Source organism: Anolis carolinensis, chromosome 4, assembly GCF_035594765.1.
Source record: "Anolis carolinensis isolate JA03-04 chromosome 4, rAnoCar3.1.pri, whole genome shotgun sequence".
In the NCBI taxonomy this organism is placed as follows: domain Eukaryota; kingdom Metazoa; phylum Chordata; class Lepidosauria; order Squamata; family Dactyloidae; genus Anolis; species Anolis carolinensis.
In genome coordinates this window covers 185,948,051-185,960,087 of record NC_085844.1, presented here as the reverse complement: position 1 = coordinate 185,960,087, position 12,037 = coordinate 185,948,051, and the positions used below count along the sequence as shown (strand labels likewise).

Here is a 12,037-nt window from a genome sequence, read left to right as displayed (position 1 = left end):
GAAACCTTCCCAGCTTTCGGGAAAAGGCCAGCCCTAGTGCGACGTGAGTCCAACGCACTAGGGCTCCTCAAGCAGTCAACTGAGGGGAGGAAGCATGTTTTCATACCCATTACATTATCTGTTGGGGGAAGGGAACTTGTTTCTACTTTGGCACTGCTGGACTCAGGGGCTACGGTCTCTTATGTAGATATTGAGTTTGCTAGGAAGCATGGCATTCCTAGAGTGCGCAAAGCATGCGACGTGTGGGTGGAAGGAGCAGATGGGAGACTGCTGGAGACTGGGGTGGTTAACCATGAAACCTCAGCAGTAATGTGGGAGGTGCAGGGAGTAACGGGAACGTTTGTGTGGGATATTACGAGCTTGCCTAGATATGACGTGATCCTGGGGATGGATTGGCTAGCTGTAGTAAATCCACACGTAGATTGGGCGACACGTAAAGTAACCTTAAAGAGGCAGGACGGTTGCATTCTGAATGTTACTCAATCTGATATGGAGGGAGTGCCTGCTGAGTATGGGGAGTTCTCTGATGTGTTTTGTAAAAGAGAAGCGGACAAATTACCACCGCACAGGCCATATGATTGCGCCATCAAGTTAGCAGAAGGTGCGAAATTGCCAGCAGGAAGGCTGTATGCCTTGACTGTACCGGAAAGGCAGGCTTTGCGGGAGTTTCTAGATGAAAATTTAGCCAAGGGGTTTATTCGCCCATCTAGTTCACCAACTGCGGCACCAGTATTTTTTGTAGCCAAAAAGACTGGGGAACTTAGGCTGGTCTGCGACTATCGGATCCTAAACAAATACACCATTCGGGACAGGTACCCGCTACCTTTAATCTCGGAACTATTATCAAGGGTGCAAGGGGCTAAGGTCTTTACCAAGCTTGACCTGCGGGGGGCATATAACTTAATCCGTATACGGGAAGGGGATGAATGGAAGACGGCATTTAACACGTGTTTCGGATGCCACGAGTTCCGAGTCATGCCTTTCGGACTTTGCAATGCTCCCGCGGTCTTCCAGAGGTTCATGAACGATGTGTTCAGGGACCTAATTGACCAATTTTTAGTGATTTATTTGGATGATATCTTGATTTTTTCTAAGGACGAGAAAGAACATCGTCAACATGTCAAGCAGGTTCTGCACCGTCTGCGGGCTAATGGGCTTTTCGCCAAGGCTTCCAAGTGCGTCTTTCATGTGCCTGAAGTGGAGTTCCTAGGTCATGTAGTGTCAGGTAGGGAACTTAAAATGGACCCACATAAGGTTGACACCGTCAACTCATGGCAGGAGCTTAAGACTAAGAAGGATGTACAAAGGTTCTTAGGTTTCGCTAACTACTACCGGGAGTTTATTCCGAACTTTGCAAAGCTCACGGTACCTTTGACGCAGCTCCTGCGTAAGAAACAGCCATTTGTGTGGGGGCGGGAAGCTCACGATGCGTTTCTACAACTTAAGTCTAGTTTTCAATCGGATAACATACTAACACATCCTGATGTTGACAAACCGTTCGTGGTAGAAGCGGACGCTTCTAGCTACGCGTTGGGGGCTGTATTGTCTCAGAAGGATTCCTCAGGGACCTTGCGTCCCTGTGGATTTTACTCGCGGCAACTAACACCCTTCGAGCAGAACTATACCATATGGGAGAAGGAGTTGTTGGCGATTAAGGTGGCGTTTGAGGTGTGGCGGCACTGGCTTGAAGGGGCACGGCACCAGATCGTGGTCAGATCTGATCACAAGAACTTAGAGCACTTGCAAACAGCAAAGAAGTTAAACCAGCGTCAAATCCGATGGGCTTTGTTTTTCTCCAGGTTTAACTTCAAGGTGCAGTTCGTGGAGGGGAAGGCAAACTTGCGGGCCGATGCTTTATCCCGCAAGCCGGAGTTTAAGACCAATGAGCAGGTAGTATGTCAGACCATCTTGCCTACTGCCTCTCTATGTGTTGTAGATAATGAGCTCGGGTTACATGACCAGATCCTTGAGGCTCAGAGGGATGATGTGTAGACTCAGGAACAACTGATGTTGCTATCAGCAGGTAACCGTACAATACTGCCGCATCTACAGGATCAAGACGGAGTATTGGTACGCAGGGGGCAGGTTTACGTACCAGTGGGGGCCCTCAGGTTGGAGGTGATTAGAGCCCACCATGACGAACCCATGGCTGGGCACTTTGGCAGGTTCAAGACCGTACAGCTTATCACCAGGAGCTACTGGTGGCCAAAGATGCGGCAAGACATTTTGCGCTTTTGTGACAGCTGCGCTGTTTGCCAGCAGAGTAAGACGCCTGGTGGGCGCCCTAGAGGGTTGTTGTCGTCTCTACCTGTTCCAGAGAGGCCATGGCAAATCATTTCCATGGATTTTATTTCGGATTTACCTAAGTCTGGGGGTTATACTTGTATTTGGGTGGTGGTGGATTTATTTAGCAAACTGGCTCATTTTATTCCTTGTTCAACCATTCCGGCGGCCCCTACGTTGGCCTTACTATTTACTAAGCACATCTATCGTTTGCACGGAGCACCCGAGGTGATTATTTCAGATAGGGCTCCGCAATTTGTGTCACGCTTTTGGAAACACTTCCATGAGTGCTTAGGGACTAAATTAAACGTTTCTTCAGCTTTTCATCCACAAACGGATGGACAGTCTGAACGGGTTAATGGGCTCTTAGAGCAGTACTTGCGTTGTTTTTGCTTGGATCAACCCACGGCTTGGGTGAAGTGGTTACCGGTGGCTGAGTTCGCTTACAACAATGCGGTGCACGCGTCTAGTCAGCATACGCCATTTGAGCTAACTTATGGTTTTCACCCACGGGGAGGTGTGGCGCCGTCGACCAATGTGGTCTCTTCGGACCCTGTGTACCGCTCTTCGGAAATGGCTGCATTGCATGATGTTGCCCGTCGCTTACTGTTGGAAGCTAAGGCAACGCAAAAGACTCAGGCTGACCGCCACAGGCAGGCAGGGGAGGAGTTGGAAGAAGGGGATTTGGTGTGGTTATCTTCCAAACATATTAAACAGGCTGGGGGGAAGTTTGCGCCTCGGTATTTGGGTCCCTTTCCTATCGTTAAAAAGATTTCTTCCGTTGCGTTTCGTTTGCGTTTACCGTCTAGTTTAAAGGTCCATCCAGTCTTTCATCGTTCGCTGTTGAAACTAGATACCTCTAGTCGTCGTGGTGCTATAGCGGAGGGTATTACTGCCACTTCTCCGCCATCGGGGGAGGAGGCCTTTGTGAGAGGGGATAGTGTTATGATTGAGCCTCATGGCTCTGTTACTGACAGACGTGGGCGTAAGACTCCTCGAGAGTCAGATACTCTCGAGGAGCGAGAAAGAAAAAGACTGCGAGACATTTTTGCAGCACCATCTGACGAAGAGTCTTTTGAGGGGTTTACGGAGAGAATGGAGGAGGGGCTGGTTAGCTCGGAGGAGGATGAGATGGATTGGACTCGGGTAAGGGAGGAATTGGGTGCCACTGGTCATGATGGGATAGAAGATGAATGGGGACTTTCAGGATTAGACCCATGGCTTAGCTGGAGGGATGGGACGGGATCCACAGCTGGAGATGCTGTGGGGCGTAGTCAGAGGTGTTCCAGCTCTGATGAGGAAAGTGATGAGGAAACGCCCGGGTTAAGGAGGACAGCTGACAGTGATGAGGATTTGTAACTGGCATAAAATGGGGCTTGGGAGCAATTGCAAATTGCGTTGGGCAAGGTAATCTGGACGAACGCTTGGGATCTGTGTGGGACGCTTTCCTGAAGACTGGTGTGTTTTCCTGTGCTGAGACGTAAGTTGTTTGGAATTCAGGGTCAGACGGCGGGAGGAATTGTGTGGGCATTTGTTTGTGCAAACCTGTGCTTACTCTTATTAGCTTGACCTTCCGTCGTCTTCTTGACGGACGCCATCTCCTGCTTTGAAAACTCGGATTGAACTGACCACGGCTTGCCTTCCCCCTTCTGGACTTGGAAACTACAAACGTCTACTTCTGGCTTTGAACCACGGAAAGGAACTGGGTCTACTCTTCTGCTACAATCCTTGGCTGATCTGTTCGTGTTGGAAATCCTGTCTGCTGTGTGTGTGTGGGAGCGACGCAAGTTCCTCTAAGCACAGTGTTGGCAGCAGAGAGGAATCTGCTGCCAATTAGTTGCATTCTTTTGTATCTCTTGTTCCTCGGCTTTTGTTTTGTTTACCCTCAGGCTGAAGCAAGCAGTTTGTTTTTACCCGGATTAAACTTCGGTTTAATCCGGTTTATCTTTTGTACGTTTTTTCCTTGTCCCTTTTTTGCTCCTAAAGGCTAAAATTGCCTGGCCTTTGTGTTTTACGGGCATTTTTGAGTTCTGTAATTAAATAAACTCTGTTATCTTGAACCTTGTGGCGTTCTGTCCTTGACAGTTCAGGAAGTACAGTATTCCTTTTGGAATGGGGGCCATACTGTATTCACCTTTTGGAGAATAGATTCTGGCTAGTACCAGTGTTTCAAGTGGTAGTGGCATGTTAGCTCTGCCCCAACTACTCCTCTCTTATTCCCCAAGCTGCTGCTTCTGACTTTTTGAGTCGGATAGGTTGTTGTTCACAAATAACACCGCATGACACTAGACACTAGACCTAATGTGATGGCATGTCTAGTATCTAAATGCTAGCAAATAAAATCACAGCTAGTTTGGCTTGTTTCTGTTATGGGAAGAGTGAAAAGCAAATAAACAGTTTTCCAAGGAGGCTATGAAATAGCTGAAAAAGACCAAAGTTGGTGGTGATAGCGGCAGCAATGTTTTTTACTTATATCTTTTGCACTGCTCAGTACCATTAACTGGTTTTCATTACCTTTTGGCTCAGTCTTAATGTAGGTGGATAGCTGCTAATCACCGGGGCTTTCTGCCCTGGAATGCAGAGGTCAGTATATGTTATCTTGCTCCCTTTCTCAGTTGATCTGGAGTGGAAACTAACCTGTGTTTATAGTAATAACTCACATAAGTCAGTATAATGTTAAGAAGTTTTTTTTCAGACACATTGCTGCCCTGTCACACACTGGCTCTCGTTTGCATGCAGATGTTGCTGGCAGCAAGACAAAGCAGTTGAGATAAACCTTGACAACTTGGTATTCTAAAAACTTTTCTTTGCTCCCAATGGAAATAATGCAGAATGTCTGGATTTCCCCCCCTTTTCTTTTGAGATTTTCAGGAAAAAGGCATAGACTTCTACACATAAAAATAAAGCTTTAGCAGTTCTTTCAGTTGGTTAAAGTTTTGTTGTATGTCTTTCGGGCTGTGTGGCCATGTTCCAGAAGTATTATCTCCTGACGTTTCGCCCACATCTATGGCAGGCATCCTCAGAGGCTGTGTGGCATGGATAAACTAGGCAAGGAAAGGAAAATATATATATCTGATATATCTGCACCATTGTGGAATTGGCCAGCATCATCCCATCAGGAAAGGTTGTGAAATACATTTTAAATAAGATTTAGTAGCTATACTTACTTATTCTTAAAAACTACAAAGTAATTAAAACATCATACACATATATGTGCACAAACCTTCATATTGAATATTTCTAGTTTTCCCACCTTCCTAAATTAATGCTTTGTCTTCAAACATACAAAACATTTTCTACTTAATATTTTCCTACAGGAAATTGCAGGGGTGTCTGTCTGTCCCTGTCCATCCGCCACATGTCTACTGCAACAAGACTTGCTACTGCAATAATGCCTTTCCTTCTCTACACAAGCGTACATGTAAACACAAGCATATACACTCACTGTGTGCATGTTAAAATATATAAAAACATGGACAAGGAGAGCAAAGAGAGAAAATAAATGCTTCAGGCATAATACGACTCTCCCATGCTTTTTCCATAGACATTTTCAACATTTGCGGCATAACTGTTCACTCTGGTAGCAGACAAGTGAGGGACTCGGAGGACAAAAGGGAAGAAGTAAAAGCCAAGCGGAGGAAAATGGGGAAAATGCATAGGGGTAGGATGGTTGGAGTGAGAATTCCTCTTCCATTAATATAAGCGACTTGGATTACTACACTACATTTCTACATATTATCAAACATTTTGATATAATTATTCACAGTTTTTTAGAGTAGCCTTTGCATAACATTGAGATATTAACATAGGCTTCTAGCACTATTATAGGCAGGTTTTGGTAATAATGAGTCATAATTGTTATCTTGCTCCCTGCAGATTATGTTTACCTGGAAGAGAAGGAGTTTTCTCTATAGATTTTTGTTATCACATCTCTGTAATTTCTTTCCATTCAGAATAGGAGTTTAGTACTTCTCAAAACAATACTTAAAGAATTGGGTTTGATATTGCAGGGAATCAGTGCCATAGCAGGCAGTCTGTAATTAAAACTGCTTGATTTGTCTCCCCTAATCGTTCTTCAGCTGTGGGTTTTACATCAAATAGCTGGTTTTCCCAAGGGTGCCATGAGAAGCAAGGACCAAGCTACAGTAAATAAAGATACTTAATCCATTTTAGACATGAGCCAAAAGCCCAGTTTCCTCATCTGTCAGGGCGCTCCCTTCCTTGAATTTATGAGGTGTTTCATTCTACAGACATTTCATTTTTCCTACAGTCCTTAGGTGCAAAGGGCAAGTTGTCTATGGCTTGCTTTGAGAACAAGTCAAATATATAACAAATCTGGTGGTCAGTCTAGAGAGCAGAAAGGCTGGAGCTGCTTTCTCCTTCCATGTGCAGTTTAAAGTTTAATTTCACTCATTGCTTTGAGAAAGCAAAAGTCAAATGGTGGAGTTTGAAATGACTCTGGGCATATTTCATTAGTTCTTCTACGCAATTCCCCTTTATACAGATCATCTCCCTATAGGGTTGTGTTCCTACTGTAGGGCATGCCCTAGCATTACTACCCAGACATATTTGAAGCTCGGATACTAGCTGTGGGAATAGTTAGTCAAACGTCCAATTTGGGGCATAGTGTGTTTAAATACTATTTCTTCTTTCTGATGTGCACTCTCTTTTATTTTCACACTGTGTCCCAGCTTTCCAAATATGAAGCGTTCCTCCAAAATTTTAACAGTGTGTGAATGTTCTCTCTCTCTCTTTCTTGTTATTTCCTTTTCACCGTGTATGCGCATTTTCTAGAACAAGAGTTATTTGTTTTGGATTGTAAATCAGATGTAACTTCACAAGGATGGCTGAAAATAAAGTATGGATGGAATGTGTTTCAATGACCCAGGCTAAAGAGCTGGGATCTCATAATTCAGGCCTGTTTTGTTACCTGCCCATACCTTGTTAGCACCTAGAGTCAGTTCCTAGTGTATAATTCCCTCAGAGTCAGAATGGTATTGTGGTTTGAGTGTTAGATTGGAACCCTGGGAGAGCACGTTTTGAATGATCGCTTGGCCATGAAAACCTATTCAATAAGTCACAGTCTCTTTGTAACAAAGGAAGTCAATTGCAAATCCCTTCTAAAGAAGTCTTGCCAGGAAGACCCCATGATAAGTTTGCCTTGGAGTTGCCATAAGCTAGATATAGCTACCTCAACACCAATTTCTTTTTTAATGCTGGTGGTTTCAGGAGTGAAATATTCTTGTAGCATTTGTGTAATCTAACCATCTTTCCATTTGTACAGAGTGCCTCTGATGGCTTTTGGAAGTCTGTGGCAACCCATGTTCCAAGAGAGCCCCATGAAATTCGTATCCTGAATCCATATTTCATCCAAGAGGCAGCTTTCAGCTTTATTGGCCTTCCTTTTAACAATGGTCTGATGGGTAGAGGGGTAAGTGTGCTGGACAGTTTACCTGTAATATGGCTCTTGCTTTCCTGTGTGTTGCTTGCTGATAAAGAATAAAACCTGAAGTTGCTCTGTTACCATCATTACTTTACCAAATGCCCAGCCACTCAATTCTCTTTGTAGTTTCCACTGGACGGAAACATCATTACTTCTATATTTTGGTTAATGCCTGACGTACGGGTGCAAAATGTTAGATGAGAATGCTGATAGAAATTAGCAGGACACTCAAAAATGAGAAAAATAGACATCACAAAGAGGGAATGAAAACAAATTGTGATGTTTCAGAGTCTTTAAATCAACAGGTCAGACCTGATAATGTGTTCTATATGTATTCAGATGTAATAACACATACATGGTAGTTAGAAATGTAAAGACAAAAAGAAAAAAAATAAGAGTAATAAAGATCTCCTTTACCTGATCTTTTCACCTGAAGTCTTTCTCCCTATAAAAAACTGCAAAAATGATTCTGTAATACTTTATTTTACAAAATGATGAATAAGCAGTTAAAGGCATATTCACATCTATCACACAATAAATTTGGAAAAACAGCATAGAAAGACCTTCATTTAAGACTATGTACTGTGTCATCCCAATTCCTGGTAATGGTTTCTTTTTCTAATATCTTATTGGAATTGAGGGAGTTTTATATACTATTTCACACTTTGAGGAACAACTGAAGGCAAATAATTTTATTTCTTTTTTTTTAAAAAAACAAGTGATTGTGATTCTACTGTTTTTAATTTAGTGTGTTGCCTGCTCATTACAATGCAAAACTAAAAAAGGTTCCTTATAGTTTAGGCATTATTTCCAGTTCAAGATCTTGTATCTCCATTTGTAACAGAAAAAATAATAATTAAAAATTAAGCTCAATTTGTAATTATATTTTGAATACTCTGTAACTTCATTATATCAAACACAATAATTTTATATGGTATAAGCTTGTGTATAAAAGGTAATATTTTGTGTTCATAAAGTAACAAAGTGACCTTCAGCCTATAAATGACAATAATATTACATTTCTCATTGTTCTTGAAAATTGCCCTTTTCTCTGAAAAAAATCCCCTTCCTCATGACTTCAAAACAGGCCCGTAGCCAGGATTTTGATTCGGGGGGTGCTGGGATTTTGCTTGGGGGGGGGGGGGGCTGAGTCTGGGTGGGAGAGGATCTACTCTAGCAAACCTTTTGTATCGTTATCCCAATACCCCCGTGCATATGGGATATATTGAGCAAGGTGATCAGATCATGATATGAATAAACATAACAGTTTAAATAATAAATGTAAGGCCTTCTCGCAGACCACTCTGAGAATTTCAGGGGGGGGGAGGGCTGAAGCCCCTCAAGCCCCCCCCCCCCCCCGGCTACATGCCTGCTTCAAAAAATCTAGAAATGTTATATCTCTGATGATACTACATCTTGTTGTTTGAAAGAAAATGGCTATTTGTTGGTAGTTGTTTTATTTGATTCCAGTTTAAAGAATAGCTCACTAATTTGTAGAATAAAATACTATATACTGGGTTTTTAAAAAAAATTCAGCAAAAGGCTGCCAACCTAAGTATCACTCTTATGTGGAACTGAGAGAGAAGAAAACTCTGAAGGGCAACGTAATATGGGAAACTGTGCTTAAATGTTTCTGGCTCTACTTTTTTGCTGTTACAATAGATCTCTTTCCTTATAAACAACAGCTTCCCTTCCATTTCACATTCCTGGATTTCTCTTTGTGGAGAGAGGAAGAACTCCCAGACCATATCAGCTTCATGGCCCAGAATCCTATCCCCAGGATTAGCTGGCATTGAATCCGTTCTTAACTCAAATGAATAGGCATAGATAAATAATTCTTCATCAGAGCCAAGACAAGTTGCCCCTTAACAAGATTTTTTTAATGTTTCTATGTTTTCTCACACAGAGTATATTGTTTCTTTCTTCAGCAAGATCAATTTGATTTTAAAATTCTTTCTTAGTATTTTATAGTTAAATTGTTAGATTGTATTTTTGCTGTCAGATACTATTTCAGTATTCTTTTTAATCCTGCAAAGTTTGTTGTTGTTATTATTCATTGTAAGCAACAACCAATCTAAAGGTGATATTGTTTGCAAAAAAAATCCTTATCTCAGTTTTCACCCTTTGCTTCATAAAACAGCTTTTTCTTTTATGCTAGAAGGCAGGGAGACTAGATAATGCCTGTCTGCATTCCTGTTGAGGTTTGTAATTTTAGGGATGTTTGTCATTTCTCTAAGGTAAACAATCTCAGCCGTTGCAATTTTCCTATACAGAAAAAAATCTGTCCAGATCTGTGAGAGTTTATTCTCTCTTTCTGGTGTCTTGCACTCTTCAACTCCTCACTGAAATATTTTGAAGGATTTTTTTCCTCCTGAAACAGGAAATTTGGCACGAGCATATTATGCTAGGCAGGAGTTTTTAAAATTGTGCTATGATCTGCTGAGAGCAACTTACTTGCCACCAAGGAGGAATAGGCAGTAAGCCTCTCAGAAAGTGAGTGGATCTGACCACCTGGATGCTTAAAGAACCACGTGGATCAGATTATTTTAGAAGGCAGACACAGGGAAAGAACATTTGATAATTAGATGCTGAAACCAAGAGCGTTCAATTTTCAAATTATAAAACACAGGTTCAGGAGAGAAGGATGACAATACATTGAATTGCTCCTGGGGTATATAGCAAGATATTATTGAGTTTGTTTATATTTCCTGAATGAATTGGTTTAATCCAATTGCTAAATTTCCACATGCAGAAAAATTAGGTAGGTGACCTTGGGCAAGTTGCACATTCTTAGCCTGAGAAAACCCTTTAATAGGGTTGCCATAAGTCGCAAATGACTTGAAAGAACACAATAACCATCATGATTTTCCATATGTAAACATGGTACACATATCAGTGTATTAGGCATCAAAGAATTTATATTGCAGGTGTTCCTTTTCCTATTCAGACTAGCTTAACTTTCTGGATTGTAACACAGATCTTTTGGGAGGGTGCAAAATATAGTGCTTTATTTTCTTTTGGTCATTTTTATATTTCTCTCCAGTATAGTTCAGTTCCAGTAGAGTACAGTTATCTATCCGTACAACTGCCCAAATGCAGAAAAAAGGGACAGAAATTGATGCTAGTTGAATCTTTTTTACATATGGAGTTCCCCTACCATCATTGTACACACACATCTATACAAATGGTGTTCAAAGTACAGTATTCAGAGTTGCATCATGGTGAGATGATTTTCTATCATAGCAAGGGTTCCTGTAGCCCCAAATATCATACATGTGTTTGCATATTTGGGAGTTGACTTCCCTCACCTAGTTGCATAGCAGCTCTTCTGGGGAATAGTATTTGATGTTTCTCTTTAAAAGCAAAAGGAGACACAAAAAATCCCACTGCCACTCACTTTTTCTTCAATTTGTTTTTATTTTGAAACACATTGTCTGAAATGCACAAGTGGTTACATTTATTTTGGAATGGAGAGGAGGGATTGTGGAAATGAACATACTGTGAATCTAACTTTGTGAGGGTTTGATAGGTTGTGCTAAACATATCAGATTGGTAAAATCAACCAAGGATGGCTTTAATTAGAACCTGATGTTTAACTTCATGAAAGTATGCTTGGGCTTTTTAAAAACTAGTTTATGAATCTTTAAAGCAGATTGTGCAAGTGGCCTTTGTCAATTGAAGTAAATAATAAATTGTTTGGTCAGGGCCTTTGAACAAAAACAATGAAATATCTGTGTCAGGTGTAGAGTCTGGAAAAGTTTGAATCTTCTACTTTCTACTTGGTGACACTAATCTCCCAAGGTGAGAGTATATGTTTGCATAAAATTGTGAACTTTGTCTGTACGTAGTCCAAATTTTACCATGTGTGAAGCTGTTCTAAATGACAGGAGGACGGACACCAGCCAATATAAACAACTCAGTTTATTGCAAAAACAACACAAAAGAACCTAAGAAACAACCAAAACACTTTCTCTTCAGTGTGAGGTAACAATATCCAAAAAGAACTCAAAAGACCCAAACTTGGGTTATAATCTGGATTATCCTGGGAAATAATCCAGACTAAAACAAACTTAGTTGAAAAGGCTGGAAACTCGCTCCACCTGCTGGTTTAAGCTAAACAAGCACATGAAAGCTACCAGCAGTAACCCACAGTGACCAACGGCCACACAATGTCCCAAAACGTTGGTAAAGCAAAGCCACGTTGTAAAGGAGAAGTCACAGCTGCCACGTCCAGTCCGCGTCGTTAGGGAGAAGTCACAGGCGTCGAGTTCCAGTCCAAGTCGTCAGGGAGAAGTCACAGTCACCGAATTC

General features: G+C 41.7%; 1 protein-coding gene across 11 annotated transcripts in view; it reads left to right on the top strand.

Annotated features, from left to right (window-relative positions):
• st3gal3 (ST3 beta-galactoside alpha-2,3-sialyltransferase 3) overlaps positions 1-12,037 on the top strand; it is a 303,637-nt gene that overhangs the window by 252,094 nt on the left and 39,506 nt on the right. For all 11 annotated transcript variants that reach the window (XM_003220200.4, XM_003220201.4, XM_062979659.1 and 8 more), the window contains one exon: positions 7,568-7,714. In XM_003220200.4, coding sequence (XP_003220248.1) covers positions 7,568-7,714 — 147 coding nt within the window. The remainder of the gene's footprint in view (positions 1-7,567; positions 7,715-12,037) is intronic.